The sequence below is a fragment of the Epinephelus moara genome, chromosome 7 (assembly GCF_006386435.1).
Source record: "Epinephelus moara isolate mb chromosome 7, YSFRI_EMoa_1.0, whole genome shotgun sequence".
In the NCBI taxonomy this organism is placed as follows: Eukaryota; Metazoa; Chordata; class Actinopteri; order Perciformes; family Serranidae; genus Epinephelus; species Epinephelus moara.
In genome coordinates, this window is record NC_065512.1 from 18,788,358 (window position 1) to 18,801,450 (window position 13,093).

General features: G+C 42.2%; 2 protein-coding genes across 5 annotated transcripts in view; one reads left to right on the forward strand and one right to left on the reverse strand.

Moving 5' to 3' along the window:
* The window catches only part of nr1i2 (nuclear receptor subfamily 1, group I, member 2), a 10,541-nt gene extending 8,201 nt beyond the window's left edge, over nt 1-2,340 (forward strand). For 2 of the 3 annotated variants that reach the window (XM_050049715.1, XM_050049716.1), the window contains 3 exons: nt 1,240-1,356; nt 1,531-1,636; nt 1,713-2,340. In XM_050049715.1, the coding sequence (XP_049905672.1) occupies nt 1,240-1,356; nt 1,531-1,636; nt 1,713-1,869 (380 nt within the window). In that variant the 3' untranslated portion in view covers nt 1,870-2,340. Of the gene's footprint in view, nt 1-1,239; nt 1,367-1,530; nt 1,637-1,712 lie in introns of all 3 variants that reach the window. The other variant, XR_007570277.1, reaches the window with a different exon arrangement.
* A 2,300-nt stretch (nt 2,341-4,640) lies between these two features.
* gsk3ba (glycogen synthase kinase 3 beta, genome duplicate a) overlaps nt 4,641-13,093 on the reverse strand; it is a 43,323-nt gene continuing 34,870 nt past the window's right edge. Inside the window, exons 5-11 of one of the 2 annotated variants that reach the window (XM_050048278.1) lie at nt 12,416-12,546; nt 11,134-11,240; nt 10,901-10,998; nt 10,520-10,627; nt 9,451-9,637; nt 8,955-9,053; nt 4,641-7,799 (exon numbers count right to left, since the gene is read on the reverse strand). In XM_050048278.1, coding sequence (XP_049904235.1) covers nt 7,729-7,799; nt 8,955-9,053; nt 9,451-9,637; nt 10,520-10,627; nt 10,901-10,998; nt 11,134-11,240; nt 12,416-12,546 — 801 coding nt within the window. In that variant the 3' untranslated portion in view covers nt 4,641-7,728. The remainder of the gene's footprint in view (nt 7,800-8,954; nt 9,054-9,450; nt 9,638-10,519; nt 10,628-10,900; nt 10,999-11,133; nt 11,241-12,415; nt 12,547-13,093) is intronic. The other variant, XM_050048279.1, reaches the window with a different exon arrangement.

Genomic DNA, 13,093 nt, shown 5'->3' on the forward strand with positions numbered 1-13,093 from the left:
AAGGAAGCATATATAGAGTAAATAGGATTGGTCCCGGAGAGTGAGTGATGTGACATGGAGTGTCCGTAAATTCAGTCTGATGCTCTACACTAAATTGAGAGCCCTGTGGATTGAAGAATTTGAGCTTTATATGTCTATAAGTTAATCACACGTTCACTCCCCAGACAGAGTGCCCAGAGTGCGGTGGTCTGGATAACCAAACAGGAAATACCAACATCACTCTGAATTTACGAACGGTGCAGTTTGTGCCAGAGTGCGCTCTGACACTCAGAATGAATATTCCTGCATGCACCACTCCCATCATCTTCCTCCATTGTCTGAAACAAGCCAACGGAACTTGCTAGCTAGCGATAGCTAATGTCTGTGGAGAATTGTTTTGCCTCCAGCTAAGCCCCCGCCCACCTAAAAACGTCATAGTGTAACTAACAGTAAAAGGGTCTATTAGCACCTGTCTCGAAGTCCCCCTCCTCAAAAACCCCAGTCTGCTCCAATTGGTCATTGTCTTTCCATATTTGCGCTCGTGGCATCTCAGCACTGTCATTGCAGCCAGAAAATGACTGTAACAGCACTGCAGTGACACTTTCTACCCTTATAAAGTATAGTTATGACATCACAACTTCACAGAAGTCCTAACAGCTCGTTTAAAGGCGCAAATTCTTAATACAGACTGAGTGCATTTCTCTGTGGATTTAGCATTTGCTGCTTTCACAGTATTTATATAGTGCCTATACCTGCTTCATAATGAAAAAAGAGAGAAATCTAACCTTTTACAAAATGGGACCTTTAAACAAAACAAAAGTCAATAGTAAAAAAATACATGTAATAGCCGTCATGGTAAATGAAGCATAATGTAGTTTGCCACAGAATTATTTTCTGCCCTACAATGACATAGTGGTGTCAAAAATGCTGCTCTCAAGACAAATTGATTCAACATTTTCACATTTATTAAAGATCTTTCTGCATGTGAGTGAGTTGCATTGTGGGTAATGTTTTAAAAAGACAGAAAAATGCATGGAGGAAAAAAGATATTTTAATTTTGATCCTTGCTTTTAGCATTTGAGTGTGAAAAAGATAGAGTGTGGAATGCAGAAAAACTGAAGTCAAGCCAAGTACAAGTCCATTAACATTGTACCCAAGTACAGCACTTGAGTAGATTTAATTAGTTAATTTACATGTTTTTACCTGTATCAGTGTGTGTTATTGTCATGTCACTGACCTCTGTTCACCTGTGTTCTTCAGCGGGTTTCCAGCCGCTTCTGTTAGAGCCTCTGCTCAGATTTCACCACACACTGCGCAAACTGGGCCTGCAGGAGGAGGAGTACGTCCTCGTGCAAGCCATGTCCCTGTTTTCTCCAGGTAGCAGCAGGTCCTCACCCCAGTCCATGATAATCAATCATTCATGAACCCTGTAAATATTTAAACCCTAGAAACTGTGTGCATTTGTACCCAGCCAAAAAAATGTATTTTCAGATGTTCTCAGCATCAGGTTGCTTTGGTTGTGTAGAGATATGTTTCTATGTGATCTATCAGACCGTCCAGGTGTGCAGCAACACAATGTGATTGACCAGCTTCATGAAAACGTGGCGCTGACACTAAAAACCTGGATTGACTGCAGGAGGACAGGACCAGAGAAACAGTGAGTGAAATACCACGTCCACTCACCCTGAAATGTTTCACAGCTTGAAGCTGGTTTGTTTCCCCTGTGCCTGCAGCTTGCTGTACCCCAAAGTGATGGCCTGTCTCACCGAGATGAGGACAATGACCGAGGAGTACAGTAAACAGGTTCTGCAGATCCAGGACATCCAGCCAAATGTTATCCCACCTCTCATAATGGAGATGGTCAGTAAAAGCCCCTGTAGTGACTTGTAATACTGACGTCTGCTGTACATGGACGGGACCAGCTGAATGTGCTCATGTACATATGTGTCAAAATCCAAAAGAGTGCATGTGATGTCTAAAGCATAGACCACACAAAATCCTGAACAGATGAAGATGATCGTTAATCCCACCGTCTGAGTCCTGCTGAAATGTAAACTATCATCTGTTCTCTGCACACTACCCACTGTTGTTCTGTTAACTGGCTACAGTACAGGTGGATTATGGTGGATTTGCCATTTGTGTGTTACAGTAAGTACAGACTTTGTCTCCACGAATGAATGTTGACTTAAAGTTGTGAGGTTTTATGTTTTTTCTAGATGTCGCACACAGAACTGTCAGAGACCGTGAAGTATTTTTTCTCAGAGAATTTAAAAAGCTGTTGCTGTAAAGACAATAATGTGTTTTATATTTGTTACCTCAAGTTGTGTTTTGATGCCAGAAATGCTCTACACTTAATGTTATTAAAACTGCTCAGGTTAAAGTGTGTGATGGTGCGTTAAGGGTCACTAACAGCAAAATAAGACAAACACTGCCCCCCTGAGGCCATACTAAGTCAAAGGCTAGTTGGTGCCGCTGAAAAAATCTAGGTTGGTATTTATGAAACTTTTGAGTAATGGTGCCAGGGTGTCTACAGATATAACCAAATTATATGTAAGTCTTTTTTTAATGAACTTTCTAATACCATCTTATATGAAATTTAGCAAACCTGCAGTGGAATTACATTTTATATATATGCGTGTGTGTGACACTCATGTGTAAGTACTCTTTCCAAGTAAACACACTGATGTCAGTTCAAAATGAACAGTAAGGAAAAATGGCAATAATTGGGTGAATTTAAGTTTTATTGTGTTTAATGTAAAAAGAAAACAAAATCTCATCGCTGTCGTAAATGCTATTTATTATTGCAATTCTTCGGTCTGTCCAATCATTGTCAACAGTCATTGGGTCTGTCAGGCTGGAGATATTTCTGTGGTAATATGAACAGAAATATTTAATCTGAATTTAAGACAATTTAAGACTCGATAATGCCTTATATTAAAAAAACGTAATTTGAGACATTTTAACTGCAATATCAATATCAACATCCAGATATTTTATTCAATTCAAGAGATGGCAATGTCGGTCTCTCAGTCTGACACTTTGGTCCATAAAATATCTGAACAACTGTTTGATGGATTGTCATGACATTTTGACATAACATTCATGGTGCCAAGAGGATGCAGTTTACTGGTGTTGGTATTCTTTCTTTTTCCTCTAGCGCCATCGTTAGGTTGACACTAGTGCTTGTGGTGGAATCAACTACTGGATGGATTGTCATCAAATTTGGTGCTGACATCCATGTTCCTCTTAGGATATGTTTTAATAACTTTGGTGCTCCTCTGACTTTTCATGAAGCCCCATCATTTGGTCATTTGTTTTGTACTTCAGTTTATCACCATATACTGCAAAACTAATGACATCCCCATCAGCCTCAGCTGCACTTTGTTTTGTGCCAATTAGCAAATGTTACTCGGCTAACACACAGAACTAAGTTGGTGAACACCGTAAACATTACACCTGCTAAACATTAGCATGTATGCATTGGCATTGTGATCATGTTAGCATGCTGGTGTTAGCATTTAGCTCAAAGCGCTGCTGTGTTTTAGTACAGAGCTCACAGAGCTGCTCGGTCTATAGACCAGGGATACTCAACTTGCTTTGCCCGGGGGCCACTTTGCAAAATGAAATAAAGCCAGGGGTCAGTTGGGGGCATTTCAAGGGTCTGGTGGCATTGGGGGCTTAATCCAGGACTCTGTAAGGGAGTCTGACAGATCCCTCCCTAGAATTTTTTATTTTTTTAATTCAAAGTACAAAAAATAAAATAATATTGTGAATTAGAAAATAGTCAGTGGGCCCCTCAGTACCCGTGATTTAAATATCACTGCTGCAGACTCATGGTCTTGCTATAATACATATAAATATAAATGTGTTTAATGTTAACATTTGGAAGAATCACACCTAAATACAATCAAACGTAAACATTTGATTATATTCATGCTGGAGCCATCAGCTTGTGAACTTTTTCATGTTGTAGCCTAAGTAGTGAAAGAATTGTCACAGATTTTGTATTTTCGTTTTCAACTTAATCACATTTTTTATAGTGTGTAGTTGTTGCTTCTGCAATTTTGTATCTGAGACCAAGTTCTGAAGAAAATCGAGTCTCTGCAGTTACCCTCCTGGGTACATGTGCTGCTAACTTTGCCATGTGTAATGTAGTTATTATATATTTCTTACTGTTAATGGTGTAAAATATGAAAAATACAGTGATTGTACTTCATATTGTTTTTCGGCCATGCAATGTGCGCTTACTGTTTTTTGCATGGGTAATCTGGTCTTTTTTTTAAAGATGATTATTATGCCTTCTACATTGTATTCAATACCGTGCAGTGTGAACTTACTGTTTTTATTATGTAAGGCACCTGCACTGGTAACTTGGTCACTGTACAAGGCAGCTACTGTGTTTTTTATATTGTATTTTGTACTGTGCAGTGTGTACATACTGCTTCTGTTATGTTAGGCACATGGATTTACTGTAGTTTGCATTGCACCTTGAATTTTATTCTTAATTATTGTGTCTACTTTTTATGTATTTTAAAAAATACACAGCAACACACTCAGAGTGGGTCATAAATGATGACTGAGACTCTGAACAGGCTTTATACATACCGACTCTGACGTCCATTGTGAACTCTCACTTAAAGAAGACGGAGCGGACAAGGAGCTTGATCATTTCCAGGCTATCCTACTCTTTATTTAATGCAAATTACAGTACCAGGGAACTATTCCTCAGAGCACGCAGAGGGAATATTTACAGAGGTGCACATTTAGCATACCTTCACAGAACAAAAGAAAAAACAAAACAAACAGAAAAAAAATAAACAAAAGAAATAAAAATTTCAGTCACAAACAGAGGCATTCAAGTAGTAGTACTGTTATACAGGATGTTTTTGTAGTATTTTCTATGATTTTTCTTTTCTTTAACCCCAGTTAGCATATCAAACTGGTATATATATGCTAGCATAACAGATTATGCTCGCATATATATTCGCTTTACTTCTTTTTTGGTAACCTTTGTGGTGTTTTTATTGAACTGGAGCCAGGGGTAAGGTGAGGTGGTCAAACTTTTTCCGGTGGAGGGTAGCAACACGTTCATGAATGCAAAATTACAGCAAGCAGGAGACAGGAGAGAGGCTACATGACTCGACCCCTTAGGTGCTACTGAATTCCCCCTCCGAAGTACACGGACAGGAAGGAGAACAAGCAAGAGGACAGAGGAACAACAAAATATCCAGAAAGAGAAGAAGAAGAGTAAGAGAGACAGGAAACAAGACTGCCTCTGAGGATGGCTCATCACAACTACATCTTAGTTTGGCTTTGGTAACAGAACCAACACTGTGAGTAATACAGAAACTGTACTGTATTGTATATATACAGTATATGAGGCCTTTTTAACCCCCTGCTGCCATCCGCGACCCTCCCCATACAACCCACTTCATGCCCCGGAGCCCGTGCCAGGACTGTGGTATACATGTTTGTGCGTGCATGTGTGTCCAAGATAAAACATCTATTAAAATAAACACTCATCTACTTGTATCTTCAGTTAAGGAAAAATAATCCTTACAATTAACAATGTACTGTATATTACATTAAGTGTGCGATGAAAGAGGGGAGGAGGTGCGAGTGACGGGGGGTTGAAAATCAAGTGGGAGGGTGTGAATGTGTGTGTCGCAGGATAGCAGGACATTCAACAGCACCGAAGGGAGAGTCACAATCGGATGGGTGGGGGGTGATGGCAGGGGAGGTGGGGGGGGGGGGACAAGGCGAAGGTGTATGAAAGCAAAGGCACTCCAAACTATAGTTACACTATACATGACTAGTTCTTGTTACAATAATACAGCTGTCATCTACTGTACTGTACAGGTAAGATTGAACATATGGCTGGATAAAGCTGATCATCATCATCATCTACAATATCCATAAACATCATATCAGTTCTGCCCTGATTGTTTTTTAATCTTTTTTCTTTTCATTTCTTTCCCTACCCTCTTTGTTTTTGCTCATAAACAGTACATGGGTCTGCATATATACATACCTTAAACACAACATGGAAAAAAAGAATCAACATAACATAAAAAAACAACATACAAGTCATACAGAATTTTGGTGAGGAGCATTTATACTGTATATACAAATTCAGCTTTTTTCTTTTCTTTTTTTGTCTTTTTTTTTCGTTTTTAAATGTAGTGAGTATTCTCTGCAAATAAGACGCTTCGACAGACTGTACCGAGTGGCTCTATGTGCGGCAGGTGGAGGAGAAAGAACGCTAGGCTAACACTTCAGTCAGTGGTCACAACACATGAGACAGTCCGGGGGGGGGGGGTGAGCCGAGGGGGGGACCGCCGCCGGGACTTCTCAAGGAGTCGAGGAAAGAAAAGTGTTAAGAAACATCTTGAGTTTTTCACAGAGACGGAGAGAAAAGAGGAAGACGGGTGGGGAGAGGGGGGAGAGATGTTTGTCTGGACGCTGCACTGTCACAGAAACACTGTTACAGACAGAGTCGTACAAAGACGGGGAATAGAGCAATGCCCTAAAATGCATCTACAGCCTTAATACAGACAACACGGGAGAACAGGGAAGTGACTGCTGGAATCTAACCACACTCCAGCAAAGAAAACAAAAACACCACCTTATCTAAATCTATTGTCTTTAGGCAGCGGCAAATATTGCCACTGCACTGCCAGATATGAGCTCACCATAAATGATTTCTGAACCATTGTAGTTAATATACATATATCTATATATACTTTTTATACATAAGGAAAAGTAATATATAAACTGTGTATGTATGCATGTTCGTTTTGTATTGTATGTATATATTATACAAGCACACAGGACCAGATACGTGTCACATCCATCGCACATGGCAATCCAAAAACATCTGCCCAGGGGTACAAAACAAAAATTAAAAACAAGGTCGAGTAAAACAGCTTTTTCTAACCATTTAAAAACAACCCCAGGCAAAGAAAAGAAAAAAATAAACCTGCCCAAACGTTACCCCCACAAGTGGACTGCTTCTTTCCACATACATCAGGATCTTCATGCACCCATGTGTGTGAGGATGTGTGTTTATGAGTGTGTTTGTGTGTATACCCGTGCGTGAGCCTCATGCCTTGTCTGCGGAAGTGGAGGTGAGAAGTGAGAGGGCGGGGTGACCCCCCCGGGTGATCCTATCCATACTCAGGCCATGCACTACAGGAGGAACCAAAGGGGAGATCGGCCAGGGGACACATTGGGTCGCAGGTCAGAGGGTGAGGATGCAGAAAAATGGGACAACGTGGAGGAGGACAAAGAGGGGAGGCCAGATAGGGAGAGGGCCGAGGGGAACAGCATAGGACTTTTTCTACAGATTGTCCTTTTACAAACATTAGCAGGCTAGCATTGTGTATACATGTACAGTGTACTTTTATCAATAGTACAGTCGACAACACCTCTGGCCCTGCGCTTTCCTTCCCCGTTGAAAGGGCACGGAGAGACGTCTTTGACGGAGGATGGAGTAGAGTTCAAACAGCTGGAGGAGGGGCCAGCCAGGGATTAAAAGAGGCAGATTTAGGGATGCTTGGTTTGTGGTGGTGGCATGGGGCTGTTGGCTAGCTGTCGAACCCGGACTGCGTCAGCATCGCTCCGCTGCTGTCAGGGAGTAGAGCAGGGCAGAGCAGAGCTGAGCGAAGCTCACCCCCTGGCCGGGGCAATGGAGAGGCCGTGGGCTGGGGCTGGGGCTGAGACCGGGGCGGGGCGGGTCGTCTTGTGGGCTCAGGAGGTGGAGTTGGAGGCCGAGGCAGAGGCGGTGGTGGTGCTGGGACCTCGCTCTGTGCTGCTGCCATCTATGGACGAAGGGAGAGGAGATGATGATCAATTACATAAAGTTAGTTGGAGATTGGTCAATAAAGACACCTTAAGAGTGACAGAGAGCCTGTTTACACTTGGTTTTGTCATGTGTCCTTGGTGATCTGTTCACAAGTGGACAGCTTTTAGTCTGTTTGTTCATATACCTGGCATTAGAATACATCTCCATGAACGTTTCGAGTGACCACTTGCAACTTAATCTCTGGCCCCTACTCTATATGCAAATAAACACGTGAATCATTTCAAGCAGCTCATGTTGCCTCATGGTTATTAACGGGCTTAATGATAAAGCTGAGCCGTTTTGGTGTCGGTGTAACTCCGTCTGGGATGTCGAACAGCTGCTGCTGTTTTAGCTCACGCTAACTGGGCAGAGCATTCACCAGCCCGGAAGGAGAGCAGCTCCAGGGATGGTCTTTCAGCACTGTGTCTAACCTGTCTAACAGCAGCAACAGTCAGTTAAGCAAGGACATCAGCTGAGTAGGAGGTCCTTTAGTGTGGCCCAGGATACATTAGTGTACACACTGCTAAAAGAATGTGGCCCAGACCACCTCTGAATGTGGTCTGAGCAATCGAATCTTTAGTGCACCTGTACTTAAAGCTGTCCACTTGTGATCCAATCAGTCAGGACGCATGATAGTACCCAATGTACATAAGGCCAGACACAAAGAGAGTGATGAGTGAAACATGTCCTTCAGTAAACTTGCTTTACATCACCGTTAAAGTTGACTGGGATAATATAGGCATGGAAAGTGAATAGGTAACACTCATTCCCTTCTTTAGCTACTACTATAAGTCCAGGCTTATGAGCAAGATCCTTAACACCCAACTGGAGCTGCTCAGTCACCAACAGTTACAGGTTGCTTTGGGCGACTCCCAGTTGTAACTGTGTGGAAGTATGTGTTTTGCAATGTTGTGCAACTGAGCAGCTGAGCAACAACCTGTAAAGCAGTGTTTAATACCCATGGTGCTTTTTATACACCAACTTTTAGCCTAAGTTAAAATCTGCAGAAATTGAAATGAAATGTATTGACCACTAGAGCTTAACAACCTTTATAAGTTAGCCCCAACATAAGTCACAACCAGTACTTGCAAATAGAGCCCCGAAGCTGAGCTGGAGGACGCGCGGCTCTAACCTGTGGTGGCAGAGGTGTTGGTTGGGGTGGAGGCGGCGGCCTGGCTGCGGGCGTGGGCAGGGATGAGTATGGAGGCCAAAGAGGGATTACTGGATAACTCTGAAAGAGAAGGAACAAGTTTCTTGCAACTTCTGGATGGATCACAGAATGAAATCACTATATACGTCATCCACGGATGGAAACTTCCAGAGGTGATTCGCACTAATAAGAGACGGGAATAAATTGTAGCGTGAAGAGTTAATAATGCTACGTAATCCAAAAGGTTTTAACATCCACTTATGAATACTATTGATAATGTGATGGCAAAATACAGATGACTATTTTCTGCCAAACTTGCTGTTTAAAAAGTGGCGTTTTACATACCACTGATAGATTGATAGATCCATTGATACCGTCGATTGATAGAAAATTTTTCAGCACCTATTTTGATCATGATTTGCTGGTTTACTTTTGTCTTCTACACTGTTAAACAGAATATCTGTGTGTGTGTGCATACCCTGGGTGGTGAAATTGAAGAGGGAGGGCTTCTCTCTCCCATTGGGCAGTTTGACGTTGGGGTCTCGCAGCTCGTCAAAGAAGGAGTGTGCGCAGGCCTCTAGAGGGGTGAGGCGGGCCGTGGGCGTGTACTCCAGCAGGCGAGAGCACAGGGCGATGGCCTCCGGAGGCGTGCGCGGCCGGAACACCTGAACAACAGTTAGACACAAACACGAATGTCAGCGGTTTGTCCTTGAAGTGTTGTCAAACAAAAGGAGAAATTCCAATATTGTTAACACACACTCACAAACACACACACATGAAACTAGCTTGAGCTAAAGCTATTTTATGAGACCTACTGTATTCAGTCCAATGTCATATGTTTTGTATGAGTATGAATGAACAGCTTTGATTGCTGTAGCAGTGAACAGCAGCACTGACTGGACGCAGTTGCACAAAGCAACCACAACAGGGCGCCCAAGAGGCCGACAGGAGGATGTGCTGCTGCTGCCTGCTGATTGGATGATTCTGTTATCCAATGCAAGAACTGCGGGTGGGACCGCTGAGAGGAAGCCAGGAAGAGAGAGTGTCCCTTCACTGTTTCCCACCTTATTTATTCTCACTACGACTTTAAACATGCATCAAGATGAGCGCATGAAGTGGAGAACTAATGTGACAGTCTGATACTGACAGGTCAACCTGTCTTTTAATAACTGATGGATAAGGCTGAGCAAAGTGAGGACTGACTGAGTAGGATGGACATGGTGCTGTAACTGAGACAACACAGGCTCAACAAACTCAGCTACACCTAAAAAACATGTTTAACAGCCAGTCAGAAGTCAACATAATACTGCTAAAAAGAGTTTTACGACAACTGTGTGAGGTTGAGTCTTGAGCCTGTGTGTTATCAGTCAGGGTCTATAAAGCCCAGAGCAGATGTGGGGCTATTAACTCCCCCATGAAGCTCTGCTGGGTGGATGTGATGAGGTGAAATGGCTGTGGAGCGGCATGCAGGCATGTAGGCAACACAAGCATGGAGACAAAGAGATGCAGCAGCGGTGGATCTTAAAGAAGTAAAAGGGCTCCTGTACCTGTTGACTCACCTTAGTCCAAGGATGTGCCTTAATCTGGGGGAATTTGAACTCAGTGTAGTTGGGGTTCATCTCGCGGATCTGCTCTCGGGTCGGGGTCCCGAGAACCTGGAGAGGACAGGACAGACAAGAGCAGGAGAGAGAGGGTGTCTTTAGCTTAAATTCCTTCATGACTTGTGAAAAAGAAACAGATCAGCTCTGTTTTGATGCCTTTTTTTCTACTATGGCACCTTATTTGCATTCAAAGTACAGAAATATTGCCAGTGTGTATCAACTAATTTTCAATGTGAATTAGAAAATGGTCAGCAGGCCACTCGGCACCCTATTGCGGGCCAGATTTGGCCCAGTGCTTCACACGCTGCAAGTCACCCCAGCCATTACCTTGATAATTTCAACCAACTGATCCACTCCGCTGTCACCAGGAAAGATCGGTTGTCCTAGCAACAGCTCTGCCAGCACACAGCCGGCTGACCACACATCTAGAGAGGAAACGGCAGGTCACCAAAAGGGAAAAGAAGTCAGATACAAGCAAAACATGATCACAATATATAACATTCCTTATGTGTTGAGGCTTAAGGGTGAAGTGTTTGTTGTGACAGCTGGACTCAGCCTACCTATGCTGGAAGTGTAGTCAGTGGCACCAAAGATGAGCTCAGGGGCTCGATAGTAGCGAGAGCAGATGTAGGACACATTAGGCTCCCCGCGGACCAGCTGCTTAGCACTGCACACAGAATCAAAGCACATAATCATCACCATCACCACATTCTGCTGCTTAATGGCAAGAAGAAGGAAAATATGAACCTAAAGACAAGCCTTGTGATTAGGACTGAAACAGAAGAGTGTGTACTAGAGGTGTGTAAGAGAGTAAAATACTAAACTACTGCCCACATACTTATACATTTCACAAGGTAACCTCTTTAGTTAATGGTTTAAATTGTGAAGGAATATTTTGGCACATTTAAACTCACCAGATGCAATATCATACACACAAGTGACAACCTCTACTGCCGGTGACAACAGTGTCCACACCTCCAAATCCCTGCCAGGACTCTTCACACTACAATTAGTGACACATCTAAATATCTTAAAAACGACTTTTTTTTATTTTATTATACACAAGTGACAACCTCTACTGCCGGTGACAACAGTGTCCACACCTCCAAATCCCTGCCAGGACTCCTCACACTACAATTAGTGACACATCTAAATATCTTAAAAACAACTTTTTTTATTTTATTATTTTTTTATTCTTTCCCTACTACCACAAGCCAGGAGTCTTATTTTATTATTTATCATATTATTTTTATTATGTTATTATTAATTATATATACCTTTTTTTTTACCTTATTATTATTTTATTTATTTAATAATTTATTTATGTTATTATTTATTATATTATTTTTTTTATTTTGTTAGGTTATTATTAATTGTATAATTTTATTATTTATTATTATAATTTTTTAATTATTTAATTATTAATTTATTAGTTTTACTCTTTTTTAAAATTATTTTATCTATTTTTATTCTCTAAGGTCTTCAGGTGTGCACAGCTGTTTTGGCAGTAAATAGACTGCACCGACCAATCAAAGTGCGTTTACACTACGTCACATTCACCCATTCACACACACACAGTCACACACTGATGGCCGCAGCTACCATACATGGTGCCACCTGCTGCTCAGTGACCATACACACACTCTCAAAAACCAATGGAACAGCCATCAGGAGCAATGTGGGGTTCAGTGTCTTGCCCAAGCAGACTGGAGGAGCCGGGAATCAAACTACCGATCTTCCAATTAGTGGACAACCCACTCTACCTTGCAGTGTAGTGGGCAGCGTAGTACATGTGAGTGGACATGTGAGTTGACTGAATATGACACGGTAGCTGAGTCTCACCTGCCGAAGTCGCAGAGCTTGAGCACAGCGGTCTCTGGATCCAGCAGCAGATTCTGGGGCTTGATGTCCCGATGACAGATCCCAAACGAATGGATGTAGGCCAGGCTCCTGAACAGCTGGTACATGTACAACTACACACACAGAAACACACCCAGGTTACACCTACGCAAACAGCGAGCTCAGTTTTCATAACAGGGTTAAAGTCTGGAGACAACCACTTGAGAATCAGCTCCAGCCGGGTCAAGTACGTAACATTTTTATCAGCGAGTGTTTAGACGACGGCGTCTCACATTGCCTCTTCAAACTCCTGAACCTTGTTAACTTGCAGAGGTCTCATAAAGATAAAACGTGTCTGCGACTGCAAGGCCTTCTTTTTCCACCCAGATTCAATCACAATGTGGTGATTTTGCTGATTGGAAAAATATATATGCAAAAAACAAGTTTGTATGTCAACAGGCAACATCTTCATGTACTTAACACTTAATGTCTCAATGAAGGACATTATGTCTTTGTGAGATGACAAATATTGCGTCTTTGTGTTAATATGCTCAGCTCATCCCACATTACCTATGCTGATGAATATTTATTTTGCTGCGTGTAGTTTAAAAGGTGACTGCGAGTGCTTCCTCCGCTCTGTGGGACTAATTAACCGTAGGTGTTTTTTCAATTATTTCACAG